The 15,322-nt window shown below is 50.7% G+C and overlaps 2 protein-coding genes across 2 annotated transcripts in view; both read right to left on the bottom strand.

The window, feature by feature from the left end:
* Positions 1–16: 16 nt before the first annotated feature.
* LOC118695130 (disintegrin and metalloproteinase domain-containing protein 32-like) lies at positions 17–10,084 on the bottom strand. The gene is made up of 16 exons (XM_036396538.1): positions 10,014–10,084; positions 9,804–9,882; positions 9,572–9,648; positions 9,264–9,456; positions 8,999–9,064; positions 8,662–8,733; positions 8,090–8,112; positions 7,480–7,561; positions 7,183–7,319; positions 6,381–6,567; positions 5,344–5,433; positions 3,802–4,000; positions 2,561–2,669; positions 1,130–1,313; positions 527–805; positions 17–91 (listed from the first exon to the last, which is right to left on the bottom strand). The coding sequence occupies exons 1-16, from the start codon at positions 10,082–10,084 to the stop codon at positions 17–19; spliced, it is 1,923 nt and encodes a 640-aa protein (XP_036252431.1).
* Positions 10,085–10,704: 620 nt separating this feature from the next.
* Positions 10,705–15,322, bottom strand: part of ADAM9 (ADAM metallopeptidase domain 9) — a 28,181-nt gene continuing 23,563 nt past the window's right edge. Inside the window, exons 20-22 of the mRNA XM_036396557.2 lie at positions 14,804–14,906; positions 14,069–14,196; positions 10,705–12,736 (exon numbers count right to left, since the gene is read on the bottom strand). Of these exons, the coding sequence (XP_036252450.1) occupies positions 12,622–12,736; positions 14,069–14,196; positions 14,804–14,906 (346 nt within the window). The 3' untranslated portion in view covers positions 10,705–12,621. The remainder of the gene's footprint in view (positions 12,737–14,068; positions 14,197–14,803; positions 14,907–15,322) is intronic.

The raw sequence follows: 15,322 nt of genomic DNA, 5'->3' as shown, positions 1-15,322 counted from the left end.
AGCCCCAGGGCCGCCGTCAGGAACAGCAGGACAAGGCTGGAGCCCAGCACCAGCCAGGCCATCTCACCGTCCTCCAGTGCTCGCTGCAGGCCTGGTGGGAGATGGGGTGTGAGATGGCTGAGGGCATCCCTGCCAGCCCTGCACAGGCACTGCCAGCCCTGCCAGGCACTGCCAGCCCTGCCAGGCACAGCCCCTGCCAGCCCAGCCTGTCCAGCCAGACGGGCACAGCCCCTGAGCCCCTGCCAGCCCAGATGGGCACTGCCAGCCCAGCCTGCCCAGCCCAGCTGGGCACAGCCCCTGCCAGCCCAGATGGGCACTGCCAGCCCAGCCGGGCACAGCCCCTGCCAGCCCAGCTTATCCAGCCCAGATGGGCACAGCCCCTGCCAGCCCAGCCTGTCCAGTCCAGACAGGCACAGCCCCTGAGCCCCTGCCAGCCCAGATGGGCACTGCAAACCCAGCCTGTCCAGCCCAGCTGGGCACAGCCCCTGCCAGCCCTGCCCACGCCATCCCTCGGGGGCCCACTCACCTCCCTCTGTGAACTGCAGCCCGCTGTCCCAGCTGCCCCCCCGGCGTGACCCCCTCCACTGGCAGTCGGGGGGCTGCCAGCCCATGTTGCAGTGGCAGTTGCCCTTGTTGTTGCACACCTGCAGGGCCAGGGAGGGGTACAGGTGTGCAGGGGGCTGGTGCAGCTTGCCCTCCCCAGCCCAGCACCCCTGGGACTCACGCCGTGGCCGTGGCACTTTGTTTTGCTGTCACAGATGGGTCCCAGCACCGACAGTGGGTGGCATGTGTTGTTCATACACACCTGGGAAAAACCATGGCAGCTCCAGCCCAGCACTGTCCCACCCATACAGCGCTCAGCATATCAGGCTATGGCCCAAAGGGAAATGAAAACACACTATTTAAAAAAAAAAAAAAAAGAAAAAAAGAAGCCACAGTTCTGCCCTGAGGCCAGGTCATTTTAGTGCTCACACCCCACCAAACCCAAACCTTGAATGCAATATTTGCAAGTTTTTACAGTGTTTTTAAATATCAAGCACACTGCTGCAAGCAACAAGTGTTTCTATGATCTTGTTAATATTCACAGTTTCTATTTGTCATTCCAGGTGATTACAGAATATTTCCTTACCCTTCCAGAGCCACACTTTGTCCCTGGAGCAACCAGAAGGGGATCCAGCCATCTGGACACGTTCAGGTAGTTCAGAGACACACAGATATGATGCTTCACCCGGGCGTACATCACAGCAGTGGCAGGGGCTAAGAAGGGCTTGTGGGACGGGTATGTGCAGATTAACTTCCCACACCTGAGGTCCCTGGAAAGCAAATTTGCACAGGATGTGTATCAAACATACACAGACATGTGGGTCTGATCTTCAGCACAGGCTACAGCCAACATCTGAGGTCACTATTTGTGGTATTTGCAGGGGTCCCCAGGACGAGGTGAGAGGTGAGTGAATCTGACTCCATGTTCTTAGAAGGCTAATTTATTAATTTATGATATTATTAGTTTATTATTTTAATAATTTATTTATTTGTTTATTAATTAATTGACTATTTTATTATACCATTTCATTATATTATTTTTATCACATTATTATTAATATAATATTTATATATTTTATATTATAATTTTCTTATATTATTATAATAGATTTATTATTATATTATATATTATTATTTTATTATAGTATTATATTATTATTTATATATTACTTTATTTATATTATTATATTATTATATTATATTATGATATTATTTCATTATATTATTTTTATTTTATTTTATTATTATTTTATTATATTATTTACTATAGCATTAAAGAATGCTATACTAAAACTATACTAAAGAATACAGAAAGGATACAGACAGAAGGCTTAACAAGAATGATCATGAAAAACTCATGACTGACCCCTCAGAGTCCAACACAGCTGATGGTGATTGGTCATTAAGTAAAAACAATTCACATGAAACCAATTAAACAATCACCTGTTGGATAAACAATCTCCAAACACATTCCAAAACAGCAAAACACAGGAGAAGCAAATGAGATAATTATTGTTTTCCTTTTTCTCTGAGGCTTCTCAGCTTCCCAGGAGAAAATCCTGGGCGAAGGGATTTTTCAGAAAACATGACAGTGACACTGCTGTTATAGATCTTATTGCAAGCACCCATCTTTTCTGTGTGGGATTGAAGGTTTTTTTCACAGCTAGTACACAACTGGAACCACCAGAATGCATTTTCCCTGTGATTCAGACCTTCATTAGCTACAGGATCAATGCTTAAATGCCACACTGGCTCCATTGTAAGACAACACCAACCAGAAATAAAAAGAAGTCTCAATTCTGACCAATATCACGTGAAATAGCAGAGTTCCAAACATGCCTTTACACAGACACAAGAACTGCAGTAATTGCAACAATCTGTCCCTGTCACTTGCTGGATGTAGCACAGCTTGCAAGAGTTTCCTAAACTAATTCTCAAGGTGGGTAAGTGCAGATGGATTTAGAGATGGAAGAACTTGGTGGATTTCGGCAGAGGCAGCGCCCCCTGGCCCGCCTACCTCCAAACACAGAGCCGGTAGCTGTGGTCGGGCTCGAGGCCGCAGTGCCCAAACCTGTCCCGCTGCCCGTTGATCTCCTCGTAGCACATCACAGGAGCGTTCCTGGAGTCTGCAAGTGCAGCAAGAACGTTTGTTGCTCTAATAGATGATGTGTGTAAATTCCTGCTGAGTAATCCCACCGAATGAAAATCCTGGCGTGCCAAAGGAGGGCTCCAGGAAATTCCCTCTGATGAGATTACAGCGATACGCACCAAAATCCTAGCCTGAACATTCATCTCCAGAAGTGTTGATTCCAGCTGATTATTCATGTGACCAAAGCCCAGCAATATGTATTCAATATGCATCATCGATAAGATAAATATGTGTCTCCTAGCCTGAATATTCGTCTCCAGAAATGTTGATTTTAGAGGATTATTCATGTGACCAAACCCCAGCAATATGCATTTGATATGCATCATCAAGAAGATAAATATGTGTCTCCTAGAATGTATATTGCAGGAGATTTTCTAACAAAGTGAATTGTTCGCCATTTTCAGGAAACTCTCAGCAAGAGCAGCAGCAAGAATGGAAAAACTACAGAAATATGCTAAAAAGATAAAATCAACAGTAAGAAAGCAGCAAGAAACCCTTCCCAGCAACCCTCGGGAGTTTGGAAATGTATAAAAAAGACTTTGTGAGAGCTGTCTCTCCATGATGCACAGAGGAGTGGAGCCCTAGTGGCCCCCCCATCTCACCTGATGCTGTTAGCCTGGTTCAGCACTGGTCTGATCTTTCCTTGTGGCCTTTTATATGACTGTATTTTAATTATTGAATAAATTTTCCTTATTAATCAAATTAGCTAATTCATTTATAACAGTACCATTAAAAGGAACACAAAGGGAACGTATTCTGGTATCTAACAACTTCATTTTTCACTATTTAATTAGAGAAAACACACCTATCCCTGCCCAAACCCTCAGCAGTCCTGAACCTCAGGAATCAGCAGGGGAAGTTCTCTAATTGAGTTTGCCCACCGAAAATAACTACGGAAAGAACAAAAAGCAAATTATCTGTGAAGCACTGGGGGTTGGGGCTCTGTGCTTCCAACCAGAGCTTGAAATGCTTCCCTAGAGCTGTGCCTTCTCTCCAGGTGCCCCACTCTGCCGAGCTTGGTGCATCGAGGAGCACAGGTACGTGATGCTGTGCTGTTGCGGCCACCCCTGCCCCTGAGCAGTGCCAGTGCCACCAGCCCAGCCTGTTACCTGTCCCGTAGAGCCTCCTGCACTGCAGGTCTGGGGACTGGCAGCGTCCCTGGTAGCAGTAGCCGGTGCCACGCCCGCACTCCTGCCCGTCCTGCACGTACACATCGGGCGGGCAGGAGGCGGAGGAGCCGCTGCAGAACTCGGGCAGGTCACACTGGGCATCGGCGGCCGGGCGGCACAGCGAGTTCCTCCACTTGAACTGGGGAGAAGGAGGAGCCCTGCAGCCTCCATCACCTCCCAGCCTGAGCAGCAGGAGCTCTGCAGCCTCCATCACCTCCCAGCCTGAGCAGCAGGAGCTCTGCAGCCTCCCAGCCTGAACAGGAGGGGCTCTGCAGCCCCCCATGTCTGCCAGCCTGAGCAAGAGGAGCTCAGGAGCCTCCATCACCTCCCAGCCTGAGCAGGAGGAGCTCTGCAGCCCCTCATGTACCCAGCCTGAGCAGGAGGAGCCCTGCAGCCTCCCAGCCTGAGCAGGAGGGGCTCTGCAGCCTCCCTGACCTGCCAGCCTGAACAGGAGGAGCTCTACAGCCCCCCAGCCTGAGCAAGAGGAGCCCTGCAGCCTCCCACCCTGAACAGGAGGAGCTCTGCAGCCTCTCTGACCTGCCAGCCTGAGCAAGAGGAGCCCTGCAGCCTCCCACCCTGAACAGGAGGGGCTCTGCAGCCCCCCATGTCTGCCAGCCTGAGCAAGAGGAGCTCAGGAGCCTCCATCACCTCCCAGCCTGAACAGGAGGGGCTCTGCAGCCCCCCATGTCTGCCAGCCTGAGCAGGAGGAGCTCAGGAGCCTCCATCACCTCCCAGCCTGAGCAGGAGGAGCTCTGCAGCCCCTCATGTACCCAGCCTGAGCAGGAGGAGCCCTGCAGACTCCCAGCCTGAGCAAGAGGAGCTCAGGAGCCTCCATCACCTCCCAGCCTGAGCAGGAGGAGCCCTGCAGCCTCCCTGACCTGCCAGCCTGAGCAAGAGGAGCTCTGCAGCCCCCCATGTCCCAGCCTGAGCAAGAGGAGCTCAGGAGCCTCCATCACCTCCCAGCCTGAACAGGAGGAGCTCTGCAGCCTCCCATGTCTGCCAGCCTGAGCAAGAGGAGCCCTGCAGCCCCCCAGCCTGAGCAGGAGGGGCTCTGCAGCCTCCCTGACCTGCCAGCCTGAGCAAGAGGAGCCCTGCAGCCCCCCAGCCTGAGCAGCAGGAGCTCTGCAGCTTCCCAGCCTGAGCAGGAGGGGCTCTGCAGCCCCCCATGTCCCAGCCTGAGCAAGAGGAGCCCTGCAGCCTCCCTGACCTCCCAGCCTGAGCCCACACAGCCCCCTCTGCCCACGGCCTCAGGGTCCCTCCCCCTTGAGGTGCTCAGGTGTGGCAGGTGTGTGACACTGCCTGGGACAGTCCCCAGGTAATATTCCCCCCCCAGGGGATCCCAAGACCTGAGCCAGGAAGCCCAGCCCCAGGAACCTTTCCCACTGCACAGCAGGAAGTTTGGCTCTATCCCTCAGCATGGGAATATGCCTTGTGTCCAAAAATAAACAATGATTTTGTTATAATTATAAAAATCTGCCTTACCTGACAATTTCTACAACATAATCCAGAGGCACATTTTGCTCTTGGCCTCAGTCTACATCTTGGAGTGCAACACCTGTCCTTCAGGCATTCCTGTGGACACATGGCAAACCCACGTTATTTTATTTTGTTGACCCCCCGAGCTTCTCCTCCTCCTCTGCCCATATTACTTGGGCAATATCCAGCAGAACAAACGGGCAAAGCTGCCACACAGAAACAATCCCCAACCCAACACAGCCCTCCCTGGGCTGCTCCCCATGCAGGAATCCATAAAATCAGAAAGGTTTGGGAAAACTGCAAAAGGCAGGCCTCAGAGACAGCAGAACTGTGATTAGAGCTGAGCAGCAGCCAGGAGATTGGTCAGGAGAAAAATTGTTTAAAAAGTAGAAAAGCAAGGACAAATAGAACAATGATCTGTGTATTAATGCTTGGCTAGAATAACTCCTTAAGCTACAGAAAAGTTTATCTAGAGAGATATTAGGGAGTTCTAAGCTTAATAATGGAGCTCTGTGCATTGGGTTTGAAGGCTCACAAGCAGGTATTGTATTTAAAATAAGCAAGGTACTGTGCTTATAGTGGTTGGATAGAACCACTGTCAATGTGCTTTTGCTTTGTGGGATTGGTCAAAAATCTTTTAAAGTGAGTTGTAACATTAAGTTCTTTGTCTGCTGCCTGGGATTTGAGCTGCTGGCATCTTCCCATTGTCATAACCATGGAATGAGACACATGGTGGAAAATGAAACATCTCAAGGCACATTCCCAGCAGTCCTGTCCTGTCTGTGATTCGTACACAGCCCCTGGCTGGTGATACCCTGCTGCACTGGGGCTCCTGATCCCAAGGCTTGGTGACTCCACAGGCACTGGGAGCACAAAGACAGAGCTGAGCCCACCAGGGCTGTGCCCCCCAGGGCTGTGCCCACCTGGGCTGTGCCCACCTGGGCTTTGCCCCCCAGGGCTGTGCCCACCTGGGCTGTGCCCCCCTGGGCTGTGCCCCCCTGGGCTGTGACCCCCAGGGCTGTGCCCCCCAGGGCTGTGCCCACCTGGGCTGTGCCACAGTCGCACTGCTCGCCCGGCTCCACCACGCGGTTGCCGCAGACGGCGCCGCTCTGCCGGGACTGGCGGCTCAGCCTGGGGCTGCCAAAAAGGCAATCCCCTCTGCCCTGCTTCAGGAAGCTCTCAAAGTCCCTGATGCTGCAGTTGCTGAAGGCTTTTGACCCACTGAGATGTCTAAAATAAAGCAGTGATCAGGTTATACATTACACAAAGCAATTATCAGTTTATACTTTACACATTGACCGCCCCTCTCTCTCTCCAAAGCTCTGTGCAAGTCAAGGGCTCACCCAGACACTGACAGCCCCCAGGGTCTATTAATTCACCTGATCTACAGCTCATTATTAACAGAGATTGAAAAATATCCTGGAGTACCTTCATTTTAGAGAGCAAAGGTCTCTTTTGTCAAATTAAGCGCTAAATTGCTATTTAATTAATTCTTTTTTTCTTCTTAGAGGAATAAAAGCAGGGATTTCTTCACTGAAATAATGGTATTGAAATAACTGGTATTCAGGCATTGGAATTGCTGCTCAGGGAGGTGATGGAGTCCCCATCCCTGGAGGAGTTCAAGAAATGACTGACACAGCACTCAGTGCTCTGGTCCAGTTGACAAGGTGGTCATTGGTCAAAGGTTGGACTCCATGGTCCTGAAGGCCTTTTCCAGCCTGAGTGATTCCATTTTTGCAGGGGAATGACAGTGGTGGAGGACACCTCTGACAAGGGGACACCATGCAGCCACCCCTGTGCCCCCCTTCACGTGCCCCAGCCCTGCAGCCCCTCAGGCAAACTCACAGCGCCGCAGGGCTCATGGTGCACACTCGTCCAGGGCAGCTGCAGCCTCGGGGGCTGTCGGGGCTCATGCCCAGGCTGTGGCCCAGCACCTGGGCCAGCAGCACTGACAAGGACTCCAGGGTCACGTTCCCGTGGTACTGCAGGGAGGAGAGAGGGGAGCAGCCAGAGCTGAGCACTCCTTGCAGAGATCCAGATCCTCCCATGTGCTCCATCCACCCCTGCTCCTGCTGCTGCCCAGGCTGAGCTCGCAGCCATGTGGGCGGCTGAGGGACAGGCACAGGACAGGGGGGACCATACCAGGGCCACCGTGGCAGCAGCATCTCTCTGACATGCCTTTCCTGGAGCTGCTGCACCCACGAGGGCTCCTTGGTGCCTGTACCTGGAACAGAGGGGGGGTCACTGCCGTGGTCAGGGGGTGGATGCTGGCTCCGTACAGCCCAAGTCCCCTTGGTGTCCCTGTTTGCTGTCCCCAGGGGAGCTGGGGCAGGGTCTGGTGCCTGGTGTTGGCAGGGACTGGGGGGGTGACAAGGGATGGACAGCACCATTGCAGCTGCTGCATCGCTAGGAGGAATGGCTTGGAAGAAATACTTGAAGGATTTAGGAAATATGGATTTTTTAAAAAGCACTTTTTGTCAAAGTTTCGACTTACATTGGTTTGACTGATTGCTACCACGTAACCTTTAACACTAATGAACCTTTATCTTACCCTAAAAGAGAAGCAATGTTGTGTGCCTGTGTCTCCAGAGACAACTGTTTCCACTGTAAAAATCGCTGTAGAAGGTCATTTGTGTCCCCTGCTGTTGATATTTTATCCCCTTCTGCCCACAGCTCCAGGGAGGACAGCACAATGGTGACATTAAGGGGATTAAACATCTGAAAGAATAAGAGAGGAAATCTGTTCTCACACCTTCCCTTCATGCAGTCATCACTCTGCACACAGTAAACACAGGGGAAAAGTAAATTGCTGCTGTCAGTGCCTCAATGACATCTGTAGCCAAAAAGAATGAAAACACCTAAAGAACAAAGAGGCCTGAGCCAAACTCCAATAACTTCATAAGTGTTAGGGGTTTGGGGAATAACTTCTCATTACACAAGTGAAGCATAAGACCAGCAGTGGAGTAAAGAACAGGATTGGAAGTTGGTTACAAGCACCTGAGAGTAAGCAGGTGAATTGGATCAGTGAGATCAGGGGACAGGGAAGCAACCCAGGAGTCCTCAAAATGCAGGGTTTGGCTGCCCTGAGGCAAACTGCCTGTTTTTCTGTACCTCTGCACAGGACATGGCCATCACACAGGGAAAGATGTTCTTTTGTGGCAGACTGACATGTCCAGAGGAAAAACCTTCCCAGGAAACGTGGAATTTTTTACATAACATCCTCCTAAACCTAAAAGCAGCTAGAAAAGAGGGTGGCCACTGCTAACATCAAGATCCCCCTCATCCCCCATCTCACTGCAGTACAAACCAGACTTAAGAACTCACATTGTTGATTAAATTGAAGGCCTGGATTATGTTCTGTGTCGCAGCATTCGGGTCTGATCCCATATAGTTGTACTGAAAAACAACCCAAGGGGACACAAAGGCAGACAAGGTGCTTACCAGGGTGAAGCATGTCAGTGTTGGAACACTGAAATGATTCCCAACACTGAGCCATGGAGACATGAGCTACAAATTCACATTCCTTATTTCCTACAAAATCCACAGCATGTGTAATTTTGAAAACAGAAAATAAATCCACGTAAAAGCTGGGGAATGTTACCATTCCCATGCTCACAGAAGTCAGGCAAAGAAAAGGGAAAAGTGGCTGGCATAGACTTACCAAAGCCTTGTCCAAAACCACGTACACTGGGAGGTATTTGGGAGATTGTGCAGCGGCCGGGAGGGGCTAAAAGAGAAAATGGGCTTCAAAGTACAGATTCTGCATTCTCTGGTCACCTCACTGCTGCTGCTGCTGGCTGTGCTTCTTCAAAGCTTGTGTCCAAGTGTCTGGCCAAAGACAGACAGGAGACCTTCCAGCAGAATCAGCTCCCTGCTCACAGGGGGACAGGGACAGCAGCAGCACTGGGAGAACAGGCACCGCTCACCTCATCATCCCTGGGGGCCTTGTCCAGCAGGTCCCAGGCTGCCAGCCCACCCTGCCCTGCCTCAGGGGGGCTGTGGGCAGGGGGGGCCGCTGCCATCTGCTCCTCACCCACTCGGTACAGCACGTGCTGGAAGGCAGGGGAGTAGCCCAGGGGCTGGATCCCGTAGCTCACGTTCTCAAACTGCAGCAAACCCCTGCCAGGGCACCAGCACTGCCCACTTGCCCCTGGGCACTGGCACAGCTGCGCCAGCTGTGTGTTCTGCAGGCCAGGCTGCCAGGGAGGGCAGCACAGGGATGGGGGTGCTTTACCTGAGCCCTGAGCAGGTGTTGAGGGTCACTGCTGAGCTGGGGAAGCCATCGATGTAGCCCCAGTAGTGGCAGCCTCCCTGTGACATGACAGAGGACAGGGAGCCCTTCCATGGCTGGGCAAGCCATCCCCTTACCCACCACCCCAGCTGGAGCAGCTGCCCTGGGCAGAGACAAACAAACCCCAAGCATAGCCCAACATGGACAAACACAGCCCAAAGCAAGGCCAGGTTACCTCAGCGTGGGCAGAATCAGAGTGCAAAGATCCCTGCTCGCTGGCCACATAAGTCTGGAAATCATCAGATAAAAAGGCACTGCAAGAGAGAGGCACAAAGTGAGGTACTTACAGCAGCATCCATCATCACCCAGAGCTTCTCAAGCTTCTTGCAGCCACCAGGGAGCAGGGCAGGCACTGGCAGCCAGGGCAGTGGCAGGGCCAACTCACTGCTGCTGCAGGTGGATGGTGTAAGGCTTCCCCTCGATCCTCAGGGTGTAGGACACTGCCTCCTTGTGCATACAGAAAAGCAGAGAAGGGGAGAAATGGGAACAGGGAGTTGGGAATAGCACAATCCAAGGCCTGCTGTGAACAGCAAAGGGGGAGCACAGCGTGGCTGCAGCCATCGTGGTGCTGGCAGTGCCATTGTTACAGCTGCCACCACATCTGTACTCCCCCAGCCCTTTTGTTCAGCTGAACCCTCCTTCCCTCAGCCTCTGTTACAGCTGCCACCACATCTGCACTGCCCCTGCCCTCCTCTTTAGCTGAACCCTCCTTCCCCCAGGCTCCCCAGAGCCCCCCAGCACCGTGCCTGCTTCAGCCCCTCCTCTCCTTTTGTGCTGGCCCCCAGCTGCTGCGGGATTGTGATCTGGGACCAGACCTGCCCACCCACAGGGGACAGAGACCCCCATGGCTGAGCCCACTCCTGGCGGGCTGGGGGCTCTGGGGGGCCCTGCCCAGCCTCGTGCAGCAGCTCCAGGAGCAGCAGGAGCAGCACTGGTGGCATTGCACAAAGTGGCCCCATGGCCAGCCGGTAACTGCCCCGCAGTAACGGCCCCACAGCCCACCAGTAACTGCCCACAGGTAACAGCCCCACCAGTAACAGCCTCCCCACCCCTTAAAGCAGAGGCTGAGGCAGAGATTTGTACAAAACTGGCATCTTTATTGCTCGTTGGGGCTGTACAAAGGGGTTGGGAGCAGCCCTTGGGCCAGGGAGCAGCGCGGGGCTGCTGCAGAGGGGGACACAGCTGCCGACCTGCCCGGGACAGGTATCCCTACACTTTACAAAAGAAAGTCAGTAGTCATCTTCAGCATCCACCACCAAAAACTGGAGCCATTTCCTGTCCATGGCACGGCTCCTCACACCACACATCCCTGCTATTCCAACGGGCACGCCGGGAGTACAAAAACTCTTTGTCTATGAAGGCACCATGTTCAGCATAGTTTAGTTCACACGCACAGTTAAGAACATCTCTCTGGATGACTTCATTCCCTGGATCCCCTCCTCTTTCCCCACCCTCTGACCAGGGCTGGAGATGGGCTGCATCCAGCTGCAGAGCTCACTGTGACAGACAGACAGACAGACAGACAGACTGCCCACTCAGGCAGAGCGGGTCACAGCAACACAATTAGGAAGTAATTGATTATCTTGGAACAAAAAGGAGACCCCCACCAGTACAGTTGGTGAAATTCTAGGAGACATTTTACAGATTTTTAATGGTGTTATAAATCTTAATCTAAGTTTATGGGAAACCACAGGAGTTCAAGTATTTTATTACTGCACACACTATATATATATTTATGTATGTATATACAGAGAAAAAGATTATTTTTTGGCAATATTAGGGGGATTTTACAGATTGAGCTGTGCTTGTGGCAAGCACAGAGCAAAACAGCCCAGCAGGCTCTTTAGCACTTATCTCACTTTTAGCAAGTTTGTGCAATAGAACCTCACTTTTAGCAACTTGTGCAATAGATTTCTATTTGTGACCACGACATCCAGCTTCTACCCATGGCACCACAGGATCAGGATCTCCAGCTCCCTCTCCTAGCAGAGTGGATGCTGAGCACCTCTGCTCAGGAGGAGTTCCAAAATCCAGTCCAGCCCATGGTGCAGGAGCAGAGGGCAGCCCAGTCTGACACACAGCAGCCCTGACTGACACTGCAAGGGCTTGGCTGTTAAATTCAGGGTGCATGAGCCACCAGGTTCCCATTTAAAGTCCTCAGAGAAGCTCTGGTGGTCCAGGCAGAGACACTTCCCACTTCCCAGTGTTCTGCAGGGACTGCTGCTGTCTTTAGACCTCAATTAAAACCTAGCAGCAGCCCATTTTTTAAAACCAGAATATGGCCGTGTCTTCTCGTACCTTTATCTTCACTGCCCATCCTTGTATTAGTGGGAATTAGTACAGGAGTCTCGTTTAGCCACTCTCTAATTAAAAAGCATTAAACTCAGTGCTCCTACAGCACAGCTTAGTGTCAGTCAGCATGGAGTTAAGAATTTAAGTGCATTATTATGCATCTATAAACATATATACATGCATAAACATGTTTAAAATAGATCTCTCTTCCTGAAAAAGTCCTCTGAGACCTCATTCAATGCCATTAAGATGTACATGGGAAACCCTTCCCAGTCCATGCAGAGTAACTGTAAATTAACTGACAGATCTCCTTGCTTTGCAAACGGGTTACTCCAATTCCTCACTGCACAGTCAGAGAGACAACAACAAATCAGACAATTTCCTTACCAGGGCTCATGGCAGAAATGGGGAAACCCAAAGCCACGTGCTGGATCTCAGGACTATTTCCCTGCAGGCTGCTGCACTCCTGCTGCCAGCCTGGCTGCAGCGGCAAAGCTTGGACAGAGCGAGGGACGGGCTGGGTGTTTCAGTCCCTGGAGCTTTGGTCGAGGTATTTATTGAGTGTAAAGTTCTACATTCCTGCTTGGGATCTCTCGTTTGCCCTGTCCCAGGCTGCAGAGGGAGGCTGCCGGCACTGCACTGCCACGGGATGCCAGAAGGGGAACTGCAATTTCAGCTGTCGCAGCCAACAGCTCAGGAAGCTACTTGGGAGGCAGGGGTGCCGGTCGGGAGGGGAAGTACTGTCCCTGAGGTAAACATTTCTGCTGTGCTGGAGGCGCTCCCTGAGGTACAACCTTCTGCTGCGGGGGTGGAGGCCTGCAGGGGACACAGGAGGAGCAGTCAGTGCCACAGCCTCACACCCCACCCTGCCCGCTCAGACACCGAGATCCATTCCAAACATGCCAGGCTCAGACTGTGCCTTCAATGGCCTGAAATCCTCTGGGAACCCCCATCTGGTAAAACTCACCTTTAGTATCCGCAGGGAACCCCCAATGAGGGGAGAGAATGATGTATCTGACTCCATCTAATCAGAAGGCTAATTAATTACCTTATTATACTATATTATTCTATGTTGTATAGTATATATTATTCTATACCATATATTATTCTATACCATATATTATTCTATACCATATATTATTCTATACCATATATTATTCTATACCATATTACATTACATCTAAACTGAATCTGCCAAGCACTCAACTCTGCTCACACTGTACAGAATCTCATGACTGTCCTGACACACACACCTGGTCCTGACAGGCCAAGAAAACAAAACACCATCATTTTGGGTAAACAATTTCCATATTGCATTCTACTTTTGCACAACCACAGGCACAGCAAATGAGATAAGAATATTCTTGGGAAGAATTGTGCCTTGCTTTTCCCTGTGAAGAGAAATGTGGGGTTACACACTTGGCCCTGACAGGCCAAGGAAACAAAACACCATCACTCTGGGTAAACAATCTCCATATTGCATTCTACTTTTGTGGTAGAAAAACAGTAAGAATTGTTTTTCCTTTCTCTGAGGTCCAAAGAATGTGAAACCCAGGAATATTCTTGGGAAGAATTGTGCCTTGCTTTTCTCTGCGAAGAGAAATGTGGCCACCACACTCACCTTTTCTCTAGAATTTTCTGAAGATCCCCCAGCCCAAGAGCCCTACCAAAATGAGCTACATTAGGATGCTCCCACTCAGCCACTGGCACTTGCTGGGTCTGTGTGTGGCACAGCACAGCACTGCATCTCACAAGCACAACTCAAAACTAAGATGAAAAACACAGGAAAACTTCCTGCTCAAAGTTAAGAGAAATGGTTTGGCACTTGGCCATAGCATTCACAAATCAGCACAATGACAGATTTGTGAGTAATTTGCTTTTAAACTGACTATTTTAACAGGCCTTTCATCCACCTGCTGGGCTAATCTGCCTGCACAGCAGCGCTCTGAGCCTCGTCCATCACCACACAGCCGTGACGGCGCACGATGAACGCGCTGCCTTCCAGGGTGAAGTGAAGGAGAAACTTCCCCCAGTGAAAAATCAGCCCAAATCACAAACAACACACGATGGAACACTCCAGGAGTGACAGCCAGGATGAGAAATGCCATCAGTGCCCCTGCCAGGGGGCATTGCAGTAACTGCACTGACCTGCTGGGCACCCTCGGTGGCTGCTGCACCGGGTACTGCGGTGGGGAGTAGTAGGGCTGGTGGAAAGCCTGCTGAGGGTGCTGGTTAACTGGGTAAGCTGGCACAGGAAAGGTGTTGGGATGCATATCCTACAAAGAAAACACAAAGAGAATGGTCACCAATTGCACGTAGGGAATCGAAACATTTTGTGTCAGGGAATCGAAATACTTACATCAGGGAATCGAAATATTTACGCCAGGGAATCGAAATATTTGTGTCGCTAAATAAGTGATGGTCAAGAAGGCTGCAAAACAGCCTGGCAATGTTCAGAGGTGCTCTTTCCTCTGAGAAACTCAGTAGGAAGAAGCAACAGCACTGTGGAAACGGCTGGATTTTGAAAAAGGCAGAAAGGCTGAACACAAGAGCACTTGGTTTGTTCTGGGAGTGTGCTCGGGCTGCCTGTGGCTTTCAGAGGACAACTGCTCTGACAAGGACAGAGGGCTGGGCATCTGTCATGAGGAAAAGGGAGCAGCAAAGCAGGTAAACCAAGCACAGCCTGGGACAACACCTAAACTGGGAAACTGAGGATCCCCCCACAAAACAAATATTCTCTCTGCTTTTTATCAAGGAGAAACATAATTTTCAGAAGTGAAGAAGTAAGTTTAAAGCTTTTATTAGGGCCAAAGTTAGAGCAACTGCCTTCATCTCTTTACTTGAGAGTAACAAATAGAGTAAGGGAAGGTAGCAGATTCCTACCATGGGCACAGCTCTTGGAGGGTAAGGCATGCCACGGGAGAAGCCTCTCTGCTGGTAGTCCCTGGGCTCAGTGTCTGGCCGAGGAGGAGCTGACTGAAGTGACCTGAAATCCAATGGATATGGGCTGTGTGAGCACATAACTCAGACACAATCACTGTGCACGCTGGGAACCCAGGCACTGTGAACCTGAGCTGGATTTGTACTATCTTAGCACGTATCAAGCGTGAGAAAGATAATATTTAATATTACAATGTTAATATTTACAATATTATTTGTAAATAACAATATTTACAAATCTAATAAACAAAACCAACCCTTTTTCTGTTCAACTCTGGCAGCTTCCCTTTGCCCCTCTATAAAAAGATGGGACCCAAAAACATAAACCCCTATCACCAATGTACAACAACAAACGTTAACAGTAAAGAGAAAACTCCTGCTCTCTTGATTTGGGATGGATTTATCCTTTCTGTCATTGCCAGAGGCAACCTGCAAGTGCCACTGGATGCAGGGGCCTTCCCC

Source organism: Molothrus ater, chromosome 28, assembly GCF_012460135.2.
Source record: "Molothrus ater isolate BHLD 08-10-18 breed brown headed cowbird chromosome 28, BPBGC_Mater_1.1, whole genome shotgun sequence".
Classification (NCBI taxonomy): Eukaryota; Metazoa; Chordata; class Aves; order Passeriformes; family Icteridae; genus Molothrus; species Molothrus ater.
This window is presented reverse-complemented; position numbering and strand designations above follow the sequence as displayed.